The sequence below is a fragment of a genome, unplaced genomic scaffold (genome assembly GCF_019419815.1).
Source record: "Pyrus x bretschneideri cultivar Hongxiangsu unplaced genomic scaffold, Pyrus_bretschneideri_v1 Contig49, whole genome shotgun sequence".
NCBI lineage: Eukaryota > Viridiplantae > Streptophyta > Magnoliopsida > Rosales > Rosaceae > Pyrus > Pyrus x bretschneideri.
The window spans coordinates 2,763,753-2,780,981 of NW_025999786.1; the positions used below are offsets into that span (position 1 = coordinate 2,763,753).

Sequence of the window (17,229 nt, forward strand, 5' to 3'; positions counted from 1 at the left end):
ATTAATGGGACATTGCAAAATTCATCAATTAGAACTCTTGATTTGAACACTTTTTTATGTTTGTCTTTGTCTTGGAACTGGGAACCCTAATTGTCAATGATCATTTCAATTTCTAATGCAGTGTAATATATTTGGCTTTCAAATCCAATTTATTAATTATTTATGTCCCAATCAGTAGCCAGTATGCCCTGTAACATTGTTTGATGAACTAAAAATTAGTTAATGACATAATCCAATTGGTCTTCAAATCCTCGGCGTGTTTGGGATACCCCTCATCAACTTCAAGTCGTGCTAACAATCCCAGTTCGTATCAGTTGCTTATTAGAGTGTATATGGTGTACTCCATTTGTAAATTTCGAGAGCGCCCCTTCTCTTTTCATCTCCTTCTCTCACACTTTTTTTTTATTTTTCTCGTTCCGTAAAAAATTAATATAAGATGTTGACGTAGTTTAAGTGTGATCGTTCAAATAGGAGGAGGAGAGGGAAGGAGGAGGGAAAAAAAGAGGGAAGATAATCCTTCTCCGAGATGGAGAGGGGCTTTTTTGTCTTTTCATCCTAAAAACCCTGCACTTCATCAGTTTACGCGCGCGCCACAAACCCAAGAGAGGAAGCGATTCTGCGATTGGGGCCTCAAATTTCGAGGCTGAGAGATCATTCAAATAGTTGCAGAGGTGGTGGAGATGGCAAACAGTAAATACGAGTATGTCAAGTCGTATGAAGTTGAAGACGAGGTTTTCCTGCCCAATTTGATCGTTGTTCGGATTGATGGTCGTGATTTTCAAAGGTGTTGACTACTTCTCTCTCGCTCTCTCTGATCTTGAGACGATGTGGATGGTGACGTTCTCCTTTTTTTCCTTTTCTTTTCTGGTTAGGTTTTCTGAAGTTCATGAATTTGAGAAACCAAATGATGAGGTAGCTCTGAATTTGATGAATTCATGCGCAATTTCTGTGTCAGAGGCATTTCCAGACGTAGTGTTTTCATATGGCTTCTGTGATGAATACAGGTAGTACTGTATTTGTGTTTCGTTTATGTTAACATAGCTGTTAGAGAGCCTCACACTGTTATTTCTTGGCGCTGTGCTCGCAGCTTTGTCTTCAAGAGGACGTCCAAATTCTACCAAAGGCGTGCCAGGTTTTATTTCTCAACTTTAATTCAGCTCTCTTGGCCTCTGATGCATCTAAGATTTTTGTAAAAATGATGGGTGGGCATTTGAGTTAAAGAAAACAAATATCGGTTTGGAACTAACATGTTCATTTTCTGTACATTATACTAAATCAAATCCAAATTGAAAGTCTCGGGAGCACTTGGGGTTGAATAATGCCTTACCCATCTCTAAACTGTATAAATTAGTTGTTACTACCCATGTCACCCTCTTATTGGAATTTGAAATATTTGAGCTTGATTTGGATCAAGTTGAAATATATATAGGAAGAAAAGTATACTAAAGAGAATGTACAATGTATCTCTCTGGGGATGTGAATCTATGTTGGCAAACGCTATATATTCAAAGAAGTAGGAGTCGGGGAGGTAGTTTTTGAGAGAAAATAGGTGATTTGACTTATTAATTCTGGGGATGAAATATAAAAAGAATTATAAATTTATTATCTTGTAGAAACTGACACCAATCTTATTTGGTGGATTATCGTTTTGGTAAATTTGGTAATGGTCTGTATTCAGTTTCAGTTTTTGTTAAGTCATTCATTTATGTACAAATTGTATGTGCAGCAAAGTAGGGACCATTATCGTATCTTTCTTCACCTCTGCATATGTCACAAAATGGAGAGAATTCTTCCCTCATAAGGAGTTAATGTACCCCCCTTCATTTCATGCACGTGTTATACGCTGTGCATCAGAAGAAGTCCTTCAGTCATATCTTTTGTGGAGACAAAACAATTGTGAGTAGTCTAGCAATGATGTTTCAAGTATGGAAGTTACTATACTTATCTTCAACTAATATAGGTCTCTGATTCAAGTAAAATTTTCCAAGTAAATTTCCATTTACATTATGCATTTTGCAGGTCATACAAATAACCTGCATAACACTTGCCTATGGGAGCTAATTAAATCTGGAATGACCGAAAGCGAAGCACTGGACTTACTAAAGGTGGGAAGAATTAATTTTCATTTTATGCATTAATTGGCATATTAATATGCATGATTATCTGTGGAAGACACTCGAACTTTTTAAAGTATCAAATATGTCCCTCTAGTTCCTTGTAATTGTATTCATTTTTCTGTCATTTCCATTTTAACATTATGTTATCACTAAATTACCAGATACTCAAATATCTGTATCATCAATCTCTTCTTTGCCATGTTTCAAAATGGCCTAAATTTTTCTAGTTTAACCATTTGAGAATAGGTATATGGTAGGAAGTACATATCTTTTGCTTTTGAATGTGATTTATTTTTCTTCTATGATAAATAATTTTTAACGTTCAAATTGGCATGCTAAATGTTCTTTTTATGCTTGCAGTTTTTTTTTTTTTTTCACTTGTCATGCATCTATGTATTCTGCAGGACAGCAGCAAGGAAGAAAAAAATGACCTTCTTTACAGAAAGTGTGATATCAACTATCAAAAATTGCATTCAATGTTTCGACAAGGATCCTGCATTTTGAAAGTAGAGGTAATCTTTTATTCTGTAGTGGAGTCTATCTTACTCATCTCAGCAAAGGTTTCACTTTTTTGTTTTGGGAAGATTTTAACAATACCACAAGAATTTTACCTCATGTGACACTTGAGCACTTGACTTTTTTCATTTTTTTTTTTTAAATTTAGATTCAAACTAAACTTCTCTGCCAAAGTAACACCAAAAAAAAAAAAAAAATCAATTTCGTTTAGTTTATTATGAGCAAATCCTTAGGAATTTGAATTAGTATCTTATGAGTTTCAAAAACTATTTTTAGTTTTGATTTTCAGGGTCATTTGATTAAGTTTTGGTGTATCAAATGATACTGGATTCATGCTGTAGAACAGTAGGATATCTTTTTGATGTAGCACATAATAACCAAATTGAAGTTTATGGGGACAAGATTTTCGACCTCTAGGAAACAAAATCATGTATATGATCTTGTATTGGAAATTTCTTAGTATAGAAATAACAAACTTGCTCCAAAGTCCAAGAACCTTGGATCTTAACTTGTCTATTTGAAAAGAATTTGGGTGTCTTTATTGGTACAAATACTGTGCTTTTTTAATTTTCTGTTAAGAAAAATATATTTGGTTTGCCAAATCCTGACCACTATGTAATTGGAGTGCATTTCATTTTATTTATATTTTTTATTTCAGATACGTTCTAGTTTGTGTATCAACATAGGTGCCTTCTGACTTCTTATGCTGAGATCTCCATCGTACATTATTCAGGTGTTTGAAGTTGTGAAGCACAATGAAAATGGTTCTCCTGTCAAGAGACTTAGGAGAAAGTCAAGCATAGTCCATTCGAAGAATATAGCTGAGAGAAGGTTTTGGAACAAGCACACACATCTTCAGAAGGAACTTGGTTGTTTTACAAAGGATATTGGAAAAGTTGAACCTGATTATATTAGGTCCTTCCAGCATGAAGACAAACTGATCCCATCAACATGGGTTGTAATTAGGATCGATGGTTGCCATTTTCACAGGTAAACTGTTCCTCACGTGACAAGGTTAACTTAATTATGGTCATTGTTACTGTGACTGTCTTCTCTTGGGCTGCTAATTATTAGGGGTGGTAGGGTCACCTTGTGGGACATCCTTACAAATGGTTCCAATCATAAAATTTTAACAGGTTACAAAAATTGACTTAGATTAGATCACTCTATTATGAGGAATTCCCATGTTTTATTATCAAGTGGGTGCAACTGAAGTATTAGGTCCTTGTTATTTCACCTGTTGTGCAAATCAGACATCTCTTTTAAACATGTTTGTCATCTATCACATTAACTACAAAGAACAACAATGGTAGTCTCGGCTTTAACAAACTAAGGATGCAACTTTTCTGCCATTCCGCAATTAACCTACAACTCAGAATAATCAAGTTTTCTTTATGGATGCATGTGATTTTTATTGTTAATTATCCTCCAAAGATTCAAGAAATGATTCTCAGTTGTTTGGGTTTGGAAGGTTTTCTGAAGTTCATGAATTTGTGAAGCCGAATGATGAGCAAGCTATCAACCTTATGAATTCATGTGCAGTGGCTGTTCTAAAAGAGTTCCAGGACTTGGTTTTCTCATATGGAGTCAGTGACGAATACAGGTATAGAATATGTTTGGTATCTGAACTTTGTGGTCTATATCATCTGTAATCACATTGTCTGTTATTACAGCTTTGTTTTGAAGAAGGATTCTCAATTCTATCAGCGGCAAGCAAGGTTTTGCTTCTGTCACCTTTCTTACTTTCCTAAATTTTGTATGCTAACTGGACACTCTATATGGAGTATAGTTATGCTTGGATTCTAAAATACTGTTTTCACTGGTTTACGGTACTTTACATCTCTGCCAGGGTTCTTCATAATGTTATCCTTGAATCACTTCTCTTCCCTACAAATCAGATTGATCTTTCTTACCTATATTGGAATTACCAAAATTCTGCAGTGAGATGGTATCTGTTATTGTGTCATTCTTCACTTCCATGTACGTGATGAAATGGAAAGATTTCTTCCCACAAAAAGAGTTGAAGTACCCTCCGTATTTTGATGGGCGTGCTGTCTGCTATCCTTCATATGAAATTCTTCGAGATTATCTATCCTGGAGACAAGTCGATTGTGAGTATTCAGCTCTAAATTTTCCAAAGGATAATAGGTTCAAATTTGTTAAGGTTGCATTAAAATATGAATTTCAGCTGGATAAGGTGGTAAATTTACTGGACTTACATTTCTTATGGGTTTCAGGCCACATTAACAACCAATACAATACTTGTTTCTGGGAGCTTGTTAAGTCTGGAAAAAGAAAAAGTGAAGCTCAGCTCGTCCTGAAGGTATATTTGGGACACATTTTTCCTTAATAATGATCTATCCTCCACTTTTATTAAATTTTAACTTTTTAGCATTTCTATTCATTAAATCTTTTATTCTGCTTTCCTTTTATTGTTATTTATTATTATTCTTTTACATGCAATCTCTGTTGTTGTCCAATTTATTTAGCATCTCCTTCTCCAAAAGTTGAAAAATAGAAAAAAACCAAATTTTTGGCTGTCACATTATATGAGTGCGCTTGCTCATTCAATTACATGTATGATGTGGTTAATCCAAAATCCATTTTATAGTATTCTTGTCATTTCCCTCTCATAATGTTTTTCAAATTTTAATTGCCAGGGTACTCAAACAGGAGACAAAGAGAAATTGCTTAACCAATTTGGTATCGAGTACAACAAATTACCAGTCATGTTCCGCCATGGATCTTGTGCCTTCTGGGACAAGGTTATCTTTCTTTCCTACTTGGACGTGAATATTTCTTAGTGCTGTATCCCAACTAACGTGGTTTGGGCATAGTGGATCTCTTATTGGCAAAAAAGAGAAAATTGCATCTCTTTGTTTATTTATTTATTTTATTCCCTTTTTCCTGTTTAGGATCACACATTTATGAAAGGAAAACCCACATATGATGTTTTTTAAGGAATGGTGGCCTAGCTTTAAGAGGTCTGGAGCCTTGAGTAGATAATGTACCAACTCTCGCCAATAATGTAGGACAATTTTTCTTTGGCCACTAGGAAACACACCCACGCACACATATGAAAGTCGAGACCCACTGAAGATATCAAGGGCTAGCCTATCCTTATGGTTTATTACATGCTAGTCCTCTCTATGATTTTCCTGTGGTATGCGGTTTTTTATTTTAAACCTTGTATATTATTTGTATGCAGGAAGACACCACAAGGATACACGAGAACGAAGAATGTAATGGGAATTCTGGGAAAAGAGTTATTGTAGAACATTGTAATATTATTGAGCCAACCTTTTGGGATGCACACCCAACAATTCTTTCTGGGTGACTGATAATGCTGCGAAGCAATGGCGTTCCTTATTTTTTTAGCCATTGAAGGTCCTAACTTTTTCTTAACTACACAAATGTTAGGAAATTTCATCAAAGTTATTTTACTTCCGCTGCCGGTACTGGAGTTGCACATAGCATACACTATTTGGTTTTTGTTTCACGCTTAGATGCTCGTATTCATCTGTAATAACAACACTGTACCAGTATTGGTGTTTATGTTTAATCCACCCAGCAAAGTAGTTTGTGGTACTGGACTTGTATATGTTGCTGCTGATAAAGCTTGTTCACTGTACTTTTTTGGTTCTTAATGTTTTCTGTTCTTACCTATTATTTTAGTCAGATTATGACAATGTAGTTGAGTACAAGCAAGCAGGGAATCCTCATACTTCTTGTGGCACCGTCTCTACATGTTCTTTTCTAAGTTATCTTTGAGCGATTATACTATTCCTTTCCAGTAAATAGATTTTAAATGTGTTTTCAGTTTCACCAACAATTAAATGTGTTAGTTGAATGTGCTTAATATTTTTTCATGAAAGCTTATTATCTTCAATAAATTCTCTTACACATCATTATCCAGTTATCTTTGTTGAGACTTTTACCCTGTTTTGAAGTTGAGAAGTGGAAATGAAAGCAGCTGATCAGAGAGGAGGATCAGGAGATACTCCACTGCATGAATTTAGGTAAGTAACTAACCTTTTATTAGAATGTAACAAGGGGCTTAAATTGGAATAGGAGTACCCTGCTGCCATAGTCTTTTGATTGGTTTTTTGTTTGCCTTATTTGTTGTGTTTACGTTTTGATATACGCGGATTTAGGCCACAAAAGTTCAGATTGTACATATTGTAATGCTTACAAGTAATAAATTCTTAAACTGGAGTTTAGGCCACAAAGGTTCAACTTGGAAATATACAATATACTAGTATAGTCTTCTATAGCTTCTGTTTACATTATACTCAATTTTATGCATACCGTCTAATGAGTCTGCTTGCCTTGATGCATATAATTTTGTTAGGAGGACATGATTGGAACTTACTCTAATGAGGCTTCTTGCCTCGGTGCTCATGATTGTGAGTCTAGTTAGATGGAATGAAGTTTTTCGTGTCCATATAAGGGGCTCATTAATTCTTAATGAATGCCTATTTCTCTTGCATATCTTTGAATCATTTAATTTTGACTCGTGCCAATAAAGCTTTCATTGACGATACCTTCAATATTTAGTAGGGGGAACGGAGTAGCATATAAGTTTTTGACTGAGGCATTGCTTCTTGAACTACATCAAATCAGTCGCTTATTAGAACTTAGTTGTCTGTCGATTCTTGTATTCAATTCCTAATGGCTCCTACTGAGGGGAAAAGTTAGCATGCGTTGAGTTAAGTAGTTATTTACTTGTGATTAGTATGCATTGTTGGGTTGGTCTTCTAGCTACTATCTTAAGCCTGTGGCATCAGGGCTTGCCATAGCAGGGATACGTAAAGGGTTTCATGTCGTTTCTGTTTAATTAACTTGATTAACCCTTGTATGTTTTAGTTTGTACTCGTAAAAGAAAGGAATTTGAACATACTGCTACTCTCGCCTAATTCTTCCGAGAAACACTTTATTCTTTGAGTCGCTATCTTCATTCCTTACAAGAGTTGAGTAGAATAACTACTGATTATCAAGTTGAACTCAATACTAATGTTGCTTGCAGGAATCAGATTTAAAAGCGCGTATATTGGATCAGGTGTATGGAAGAACCAACAACGGACTGTTTCCTTCCTCTAAAACCGTACAAGGTGGAAGCTGCGAGAGCGCAGCTTTCAGAGCTGTGCGCGGAGCTTCTCCTCTTCTTATCAAAGATAAAGCAACTATTTGTGCGAGGCTGCGATCCTCCTGATGAAGCTGATGATGTCTCCACAAATTCTGTTTATTTTTTTTTGACATATTGAGGTGCTGACATACATAAATGAAACAAAAAATTTAAGTGATAAATTTAACTTGTCTACTAAGAAACAAGATTTTATTGGTTTTGGAGACGAATGTCTTGAATGACATAAGGTACTCAAACCAAAGTAAAGGGGGAACTCACTGTGAGACCAAGCCTAGCTAGGTGGTATGCAACACCGTTAGATTATAACTACGCAGAATATGAGAACCACTTACATGTCACATATACACTTTTACTGTAGCGTTTGGTGCCGATCATACGACACCATGTGGAAAATATCTATTGAATGAGAGGCCGCTGGTTAAAAAGACAGAAAGATATGAACAATCGAATGAGAAGCCGCCCATCAAGAAGAGAGCAAGAAAAGAACTGGGATCACAAACTTCCAGTGTGGATGTGATCACTAATTCCATTGATCAAAGCAGTACTCCTTCTGTGTTGCCTTTTGATGAAATTGAATGCAACATGAATCATGATGATGAGTGCATAAGCAGCATTGACGGTAATGTTGCAATGCCGATGAATGATGTTTCTACTTACCCGATAAGCTTTGGCAGCGAAGAAGAATTTCTTTTAAGCAATGAAAAGTATCTTGGAGAAACTGAGGATTTTTCGTTACCTGTTGAAGCTTCATTGATTCTCGATTTGAACGGTGGTTGGGAACGGTTGAATCGCCACAGGAGCAACTCGGATGCGATCAGTTGCTTGTGGATGAGTGATCGTGAATGTGTGTCTGATCAATATAGGATACACAGAGGTGACGGCGACTGTCTAATTCCCACGGTTTGTGCAGCTACATTCACAGTTTTGATCATTAGAGACAGTGATTTCCTTGTTAACATATAGGATTTGAATTTTTTTTGTTTCTTTTGTTAATGTCTCAGCAAATTCATCGCAACAATGACTGTACTGCCACATTTGTCTTTGTAATGACTGATCAACCGTTTGCAAAACATGCATTCTTTAGTTAACTTACGCTAGAAAAACCGCAATTTCATAAAATCATTCGCGGCCAGTAGCACAAACAGGAAGCAAACTCTGTTGCCTATTCGGCCTGCATACTTCTGGCCAAGATATGGTGGTAAATTTTCTTCCGGTAAAATCATCACCTTCAAGGCTCAAGAATGCCATGCCTATGAGTGAGATTTATAAACTATCAAACATAAAACGACGCAAAATATAGAGGGCAGGGCAATATGGACATCTGATATTATAACATGTGAAACACATAGAAGTAACCGCATCAGAAAAGTTCCATTTGAGTGTTGAGAATTTGCTCTTCACGAACAGCAATTGCCATGCCAACTAGCGGTGCATCAAAAGACTCAAGTGCACTCTAAGGTCCCATTGATCAACTCTTCAACGAAATATTTTCACAATTTGACAAATCTGAAACAAAATTATTACAAGTCCAACCTGCAGTGTCTACTTCTTGTTGATATCCAAATTCATCTCCTGAAGGTTCAACAACAGATCGTCTGAGTTCAAGAAAACTTTGTTTGCGGAATTTGAGATTGTATGTGCAATCTCTCTTGCAGCCTCAATCTTCCTCAGTGTTATAAATGCCGGATTGTTTGCAATAGCTTCACCAATCAGCTTGGCACTAGTCGCCTCTCCCTGACCAACAGAGATAATTGATTTAAGCAAAATAAAAGTTTAAAGGAATACCCACATCCATCCCTACAGGAATATCGTGATTTTATGTCCATCTTATTCTGTAAACGGAGTACTTGGACGTAACTGGTTAAATGTTGTTTTATTCTAGATACACAGTTGTCTGATTTGTTTCTAAAGATAATCACAGGATTAAGAAATAAAACCACTGATGCTAATTCAAAGACGAGCATAATAATAATGAAAAATAAGGATACATCTCGAATTAGGATCTATAAAGTAGTTGTTCATGCACACGGCTTTCCCAAAACTTTCGGCGAGCTATACGCTTAAAAACCAATTTTGGTTTAATGGCTAGTAAAATTGCAATTAAAACAAGATCAGTAGATATTATATATTTTGAGAATGTGTTATACTAACCTCTGCTCTGATGATAGCACTCTTCTTGTCTTGTTCAGCCTTGTCCACAACAAACTTAGCTCTCTCGGCTTCCTGTGCAGCCACTTGTTTGGCCTCAATTGCAGCCGTGAACTCCTTCCCAAAAGTGAGAGTGGTAATTGAGACATCATCCAGCGCAATGTTGAAATTGGCAGCCCTTTCAGTCAAAATCTTCCGTATTTCCCTACTAACAGTCTAAACACAAAAAGGATAATCAACACTAAGGAAACATTTGAACTTCTACCTCTTCATCTAAATAACTATACACGTAGACAAGGTATGACAAAAAGGGGGGGAAACTTCAAAGTGACTAGAAAGGAAAATGAATATATGTATAGCAAGAGCGTTTCTCCCTACCTCTCTCTGAGTAATGAGCTGACTAGCATTATACTGTGCAACAACAGCTTTCAAAGTTTCATGAACAATGGAAGGAAGGACTCTCTCATTGTAATTCTCACCAAGAGTCCTATAAACTGTAGGCAGTTGGTCTGGTAGAGGTCGAGTAAGTACTCGAAGCCCAATTTTCACCTGTACAGCACAATAAGAAAACAAAATTTAACATTGAGGACAAGGACTGCAGACAACATTAACCGAAATAACTAAATTGTCTCTTTAATTAAAATTTGTTGAAAAGTGTTTCCTGATGAAAAGACATGTTTTGAACATAGAGGATACAGGTTTAAATGCTAACACTAGGCATACATCACATACATAAAAGAGAATAGAGATTTATCTATTGTCAAAATTACAAACCATGAAGTTGAGCAATATTACAAGCCATGAAGTTGTCGAAATCGTTTAACAGTAAGGAAGGAAAAAGATATCAACCATTTGGAGATCACGGCTCCCAGAAGTGCTCTCCACTAGATGAGGTCGTGCACGGACATCATAAATGACTGGCCTCTCAAACCATGGAATGATAAGGTGTGTACCCTCTGGATAGACCTGAAAGAAGTTTCACACGCACAAAGTAAGTCTACAGGTTGTTAGACTCGTCCTTAACTTGAACAAATTAAGCATATGACTCGGGTTAACCCCATTAGTTTTATAACTGGAGGGGCCAACCTCATTTAGGATAAATTGTCTTAACAAAGGATACAATCATCCTCGGAAGTTTCTCTTCACATAGGATCGCTAATATGTATTGGAACCATCTCAATAGATAGCATATAACCCTGTATACATATAGTTATTAAAGCCAAGAGCTTTTGGGGCTTGCCTTTCAAATTAAGCCACAGTAATACTACATTTGAAAATGCAACTTCGTTCATAAAATCAACTGAAGTATAACCTTGAAATACAGATAAAATGCAATAGTAGAGATTAGACCATAACCTTGTCCTTGACACCGATTATCCGGTTGAACACAATGGCTCGATGCCCTCCCTCGACATTGTACAGACTGTTGGCAGCTCCATACAAGCCAAGCCCACCAATTATGCCAACCTTAAGCAAAGCAGAAACTGCACCACCACCGGGAACTTTCGGAACCTTAACGTTGTTGAAATTCATATTCACTCTCGCTGTGAAAACATAAAGAATTGAAAAAATACCAAAAACAAATAAAAACAAAGCAAAACAAAAATGTAGATTCGGGAACGAAAAATGTCAAGCATCACAATAGTCCATTCAAAATCAAATTCATGGAAGAAAAAAGAAAAAGCAATATAAACTTGAAGCAATTCAGCCATTGCTTAAGTTTGAGCAAATAAAAAGGCGGAGCTGCGAGATCTGCTTCTATCCCGAACCGCAAATGGTTGGGCGGAGGGCGGAGGGCGGCGACCTAGAATCTCATCTAAGAAGAGGGAGGTGGAAGACGAGGAGAGACGAACCAGTGAGAGGTGAGGAACGTGGCGGTCGCAACGGTGGAGAAACGGTGAGGATGATGCGGAGGATTCAGGCCCTAGCAGCAGATGCAAGGGTTTAGGGTTTACAGGTAACGAGCGAGAGAACACGAAAGGTTTAAGGGGGGGCTTTAAAAGGCCTAGAGTATTGGCCAAGTCCCAACTCTTTTACCCAGCCCAAATTTTATAAGGGCCCCATAATCCAATTTTTTATTTTATTTAATGATAACGACGTTCTATAAAAATTGGAACAATATATTTTGAGATATGATATTCACACACCCTTTTTTACTTCTCTCACACTTTTTTAGTTTTTAGCTATTGGATCAGATAAATTAAAGAAGATCAACGGACAGAAATTAACAAGGAGTGTGTGAGAAGTAAAAAGAGATGTGTGAATAGCACACCCCTATATTTTAGAGAGTTTTAACGAAACACTTCCGGTATTGTTCACTTTTAACAAAAAACCATATTTTTACCTTCCACTGGTACTATTCATTACACCTTTATTTGTCATTTTTCATTAAAATTAAAAGTTTTTTTTTTAATTTTCATTAATTTTTCTTCTATTTTATTTTAAGGGAAAGGGTGTTAATCGACCCCAAAAATTGTGTAGGCCTAAAAAAGGCCACAAAAAGCCTAGTAAAAGTCAAAGTCTAAAGAAGAATGCGATGCCCAAGGCCTAATAGAATTAAAAGTAGGGCTGGAAAAAAATATTGAAAATCCCAAACCGAACTAAAAAAATTCCGAAACCAAACTAAAAAAAATCCTAAATTGAAAATCCTGAAAATTCGGTACGGGAATCGGTCTCACTTTTCATTTAGTTCGGTAATCCCGAACCGAACCGAAATAAAAATATATATATTATTTAATTTTAAATATATATTTGAAATTGTAACAGTCGCCTGATTTGGATGAGATTTACCGTTGAATCCAAATAAAAGCCTCACTGTCACTCAGTCACTCTCTCAGACTCTCCCTACGTGTCTCCTTAACCTCTCCTTGACCTCACTCCTCACCATCCTCACCCTCACTCAGGCACTCTCTCTCGACCTCACCCTCACTCATTCACTCTCTCTCTCTCTCGATCTCACCTCTCACCTCACCCTCCTCGCCGATTTCTCTTTATCTCTCCTCCTCCTCCCACATCAGACAAGTGACTCACCCTCACTGTGGAGCCTTCCTTCTCATTCCTCACCTCACTGTGCACCGATTCTCCCCCAAATCAAGTAAAATTTGGAATTAATTTAGGGTTTGAAATTTAATTTAGGGTTCGCATTCTAGATTAGGGTTTGTGAAATTTGTTCATGTTTTGGATTTGATGTTCATGACTTTTCTCTGCCAATTTATCTTGAATGCTTTAATAGGTTTTCTTCAATCCTGAGATTTATAGCACCGACTGCACCACTCCATTACCCGTTGTAATTTGCAGGCCTACCTGGTTTCATTTCTCTGGTTGTTGGGTAATTGGATTTGCAAGGTAAAGTTTTCTGGGTTTTTACTTTGTTGCTCCAAAAGGGCTTAGAAAGTCTAATTCTTTGAAATATTTATGTGGGTTTTGTTCAGTTGGTGGGTTATAAATCTCTATTGGATAACATCTAAATTTTCATTTTTTTAATCCAAGGGTTTTGCAGCTCCACATTTTGATGTGCTTTCTGCTCTACTTTGTTTATTTTTCATGAAAATTTTGTAACTATTCGACCCCAAGTAGTCGATTTTACCCAAAAATGTGATAGGGTTCGTGCAGACCATACACATATCATGATCACCACCCATGCAACGGTCATGATTCAACATCATAACCACATGAAAATTAAAAAGAAATGAAATTATAGATCCCCACAACTCAGAATTAAATTCGCACAAATTGAGGTGTAAAGATGGAATAGGAACCCCAAATTTATGAAAATAATTTTTGTTGCTTCTTCTGGTTTTGCATTATCTCGTTTCTAAGATTTTAGTATTTGTATTTGCAGGACCTCTCCTAGAAGGTTTCATCCTTGCAAGTTGTTCACTGATCTCCGAAAGCTTTAGTTGCGAAGCAATGTATCTTTTATCAGTGCCAAGCAATGTATTAAAAGCGTGAGGCGTGGGCGAGGCGTCTGAGGGATAACCCAACCTAGGCATGAGGCGAAGCCTCATGGGACCTAAATTTTTTAATATATACACTGAGCATATACATATTATATTAAAAAAAAGAAGATTATTAATCAATAATCACCCTGAGCACACACATATATTATAAATACATATACACACATGTATGTATACATATATTATATATATAAAATAGAGGATGAAAAGCACAATGAGCACACGTGTAACAATGCACGCAGACGGTACACACATCCTTTATATAAAAAATAAAAATCAGAAAACAAGGCAGAGAGATGATAGAGCAAGGAAGATGTATGAGGTAGTTGAAACCCTACCCAAAATTTGGGTTTGAGAGTATATATATAAAATAAAAAAAATTCCCCTGAGGCGGCTCCGGCAACATCTTCCGGCGCCTTTCACCCACTCCCTTAAAACAGAGGTGGCAACCCTCAAGACCAGCCTCACAGGGTGACTAGACGCTCCCTGAGGCGAGCCTTTTAAAACATTGGTGCCAATCTATCACACTCAAGTCTTTGGAATTCTACTTTGGTGGTTTTAGGTTTGCTCTCTCTCCCTCTCTCGATATATGTTTAGATATATTATTATACAGGGTGTGTGTGAGACTTATAAACTAACTCTTAGTTAAAGGATTTGAGTTTAACTTCTAGGAAAACATAAATTTAGAACTCTTTTTCTTTTTATTCAAATTACATCTATCATTTGGGTTCATATTTGGTAATATGGGTTTTGTTTTCTAAGGTTTTTTTTCATTTGGTTAACACTTACCAATTACAAATAGGGATTTTGATTTGAAACCGGTTTGAATTAGTTGTAGTTTTGGGATTACCAATAGCCCAAAATTATTTCAAGATTCCCGATTTGTTCCAAAATCCCGAAACTATTTTTGTATTCCTGAAATTTGGTTTGAGATCGGTCTTAAAATTGGAATTCCCAAAAGCTTCGGTTTGGGAATCGGGACAAGGGTTTCGGTTCAGTATCTCATACCGAATCAGCCCTAGTTGAGCCTACATTGCACCACATGTTGGAGTTTGCGTCAATGTTTACAGTATGGTACGTCGCGAGTAAGATCCCATAATACCCCTCCATAGATTGTCTCTTAACTGTACAGGGCGGCCAATGGGTATGGGAAAAACCTAAAAAAAGTAAAGCAAATTTTAGCCATCTAGAAATCATTATTAATGTATAAGACAGGTTTCCAGGAAGTAAATAGCATACCTGGTCATAGTATACAGGAATTTTGCCTACTGTGCAAATTTCTAAACCTCCAAGCCGATTATCTACAAACATAAAAACAAATCATTTATTTAAATTAATATAATCTAAATCTAACCCTCCCTACCCACACCATAAACACAATAATGTTATACAATAGCCTCCTGCTTGGATACCAAAGATAACTTACAGTCCCAGAAAAATTAGGCTGCGGAAATAATTAAGATCCCTTACATGTGGAAGTGTTTCTCCTATTAAGGGTCAGAACTTTCAAACACTTATTCACACCAAGTATTTTTCCCTTATGGTTTGTGTGTATTGTTTTGTAAAGGAAGTGGAACTGATTTAAACTGCATCAACCAGGAAGTGCATGTATTTTACTACTTGTAATGAAAAGTTTACTATATATGATATATTGTATTTCATTTTCCTCTACACAATAATGTTAACAATTTTGTTATCAAAAATTAGATATTTGTTTTTCTTTTTTACAGGGACGACAGTAAAATGGTAGAGTTGTCCGATAGAGTTCTGAAAGCTACAAATTCGAATGCATGTTCTTTCTCCAGTCAACAATAAAAGACAAGTAATTTGTACTCAATGTTGGGTAGGACGTGGCATGAAAGCTGGTTCCTTATATGCGTTGTGAAAAAAAACCTAGTAATATCAAGTATAAGCAATGCGTAATATCAAATCATATACAGAAATTATCAAGATTCCCAAAAAACAATGTACACAAATTGAAAATTTAGTCGAGAAATCAAACAAAACTTGAATGTTTTCAAGAATTCATACAAACACATAAACATTTCAAGAAATCACGCAAAAACTAAAATTCAGTCAAGAAAAAAAATACCTGATCGAAGAGATTGCTTCCAGAAGACCTTTGCTTTTTGGTTCCACTTTCCACCACCTCTCTTTTCCTGTTCACAGAAATAGTCATAAATAATGTGCTTTTGTCAGCAGTTCTTCCGATGACGCAAGGGTGTCACGGGCGACAGAGGTGTCGACAGCGACGGAGGAAAATACACCCAGAATGAAGTTGTGGGCGACGGAAGCGTTGAAGGTGACGGAGGACAATTTAGAAGAGGTAAAAATGGGAGAAAAATGGGATACTGAGTGGTGAAGCAGAAAGAAAAAAGGGATTTTGGGATTTGTAATAATAAAATTTAAAAAAAAAAAAAAACTGGCCGATGCTTAGCTGTAGCTGAATGAATAAAACTAATTTTTCAAATTTTTTTACAAATCCCATAATCCTTTTTTACTTTCTGCTTCACCACTCAATATTCCATTTTTACCTCTTCTCAATTATCCTTTGTCGCCGCCAACGCCTCAGTTGCCCACGACTTCATTCTAGGTGGATTGTCCTTCGTCGCCGTCGACGCCTCTTTTGCCCGCGACATCCTTGCGTCCTCAGAAGAACTACTGACATAAGCACATTATTTGTGACTATTTTTGTGAAGAGGAAAAGGGAGGTGGTGGAAGGTGGAACCAAAAGGCAAAGGCGTTCTGGAAGCAATCTCTTTGATCACTCATGTATTTTTTTCTTGACTGAATTTCAGTTTTTGTATGATTTCTTGAAATGTTTATGTGTTTGTATGGATTCTTGAAAACATTCAATTTTTGTTTGATTTCTCGACTAAAATTATTATGAAAAATTTGGGGCTCCTGTTCCATCTTTACTCTTCAATTTGAGCGAGTTTAATTCTGAGTTGTGGGGATCTATAATTTCATTTCTTTTTATTTCATGTGGTTATGATGTTGAATCATGACCATTGCATAGGTGGTGATCATGATATGTGTATGGTTTGCACGAGTCCTATCACATTTTATGGCATAGGCGGTGATCATGATATGTGTATGGTCTGCACGAGTCCTATCACATTTTTGGGTAAAATCGACTACTTGGGCTCTAATAGTTAACAAAAATTTCATGAAAAATAAACAAAGTAGAGCAGAAATCACATCAAAATGTGGAGCTGCAAAACCCTTGGATTAAAAAATGAAAATTTAGATGTTATCCATGAGAGATTTACAACCAACTGAACAAAGCCCACATAAATGTTTCAAAGAATTAGACTTTCTAAGACCCTTTTGGAGCAACAAA

The 17,229-nt window shown here is 36.4% G+C and overlaps 2 protein-coding genes and 1 long non-coding RNA gene across 8 annotated transcripts; 2 read left to right on the forward strand and 1 right to left on the reverse strand.

The window, feature by feature from the left end:
* The first annotated feature begins 500 nt into the window (after positions 1–500).
* LOC103931668 (tRNA(His) guanylyltransferase 1) lies at positions 501–7,982 on the forward strand. 4 transcript variants are annotated; one of them, XR_007252395.1, is made up of 15 exons: positions 504–784; positions 873–1,004; positions 1,088–1,132; positions 1,727–1,896; positions 2,020–2,105; positions 2,522–2,629; positions 3,367–3,623; positions 4,105–4,236; positions 4,307–4,351; positions 4,575–4,744; positions 4,871–4,956; positions 5,294–5,398; positions 5,842–6,020; positions 6,584–6,652; positions 7,667–7,982. XR_007252395.1 is itself a non-coding variant. In XM_009341185.3 (13 exons), exons 1-13 carry the CDS (start codon positions 681–683, stop codon positions 5,968–5,970), a joined length of 1,569 nt encoding a protein of 522 aa, XP_009339460.2. In that variant the 5' UTR covers positions 505–680; the 3' UTR covers positions 5,971–6,302. The 4 variants fall into 4 exon arrangements, 1 of the variants encoding a protein (XP_009339460.2); XR_007252394.1 differs by having other exon boundaries at positions 505–784; positions 7,660–7,982; XR_007252396.1 differs by lacking the exon at positions 4,307–4,351 and having other exon boundaries at positions 501–784; positions 7,660–7,982.
* Positions 7,983–9,076: 1,094 nt separating this feature from the next.
* LOC103931669 (prohibitin-1, mitochondrial) lies at positions 9,077–11,941 on the reverse strand. Of its 2 annotated transcripts, XM_009341187.3 has the most exons (6): positions 11,781–11,941; positions 11,284–11,471; positions 10,777–10,893; positions 10,306–10,476; positions 9,931–10,143; positions 9,077–9,513 (listed from the first exon to the last, which is right to left on the reverse strand). In XM_009341187.3, exons 2-6 carry the CDS (start codon positions 11,458–11,460, stop codon positions 9,322–9,324), a joined length of 870 nt encoding a protein of 289 aa, XP_009339462.1. In that variant the 5' UTR covers positions 11,461–11,471; positions 11,781–11,941; the 3' UTR covers positions 9,077–9,321. The 2 variants fall into 2 exon arrangements, with proteins under 2 accessions (XP_009339462.1, XP_048424683.1); XM_048568726.1 differs by lacking the exon at positions 11,781–11,941 and having other exon boundaries at positions 11,284–11,774.
* Positions 11,942–12,792: 851 nt separating this feature from the next.
* LOC103931670 lies at positions 12,793–16,915 on the forward strand. 2 transcript variants are annotated; one of them, XR_007252398.1, is made up of 4 exons: positions 12,793–13,021; positions 13,160–13,272; positions 13,769–14,448; positions 15,617–16,915. It is a non-coding gene; the product is annotated as an uncharacterized LOC103931670 (long non-coding RNA). The 2 variants fall into 2 exon arrangements; XR_001951750.2 differs by lacking the exon at positions 15,617–16,915 and having other exon boundaries at positions 12,802–13,021; positions 13,769–14,628.
* Positions 16,916–17,229: the final 314 nt, after the last annotated feature.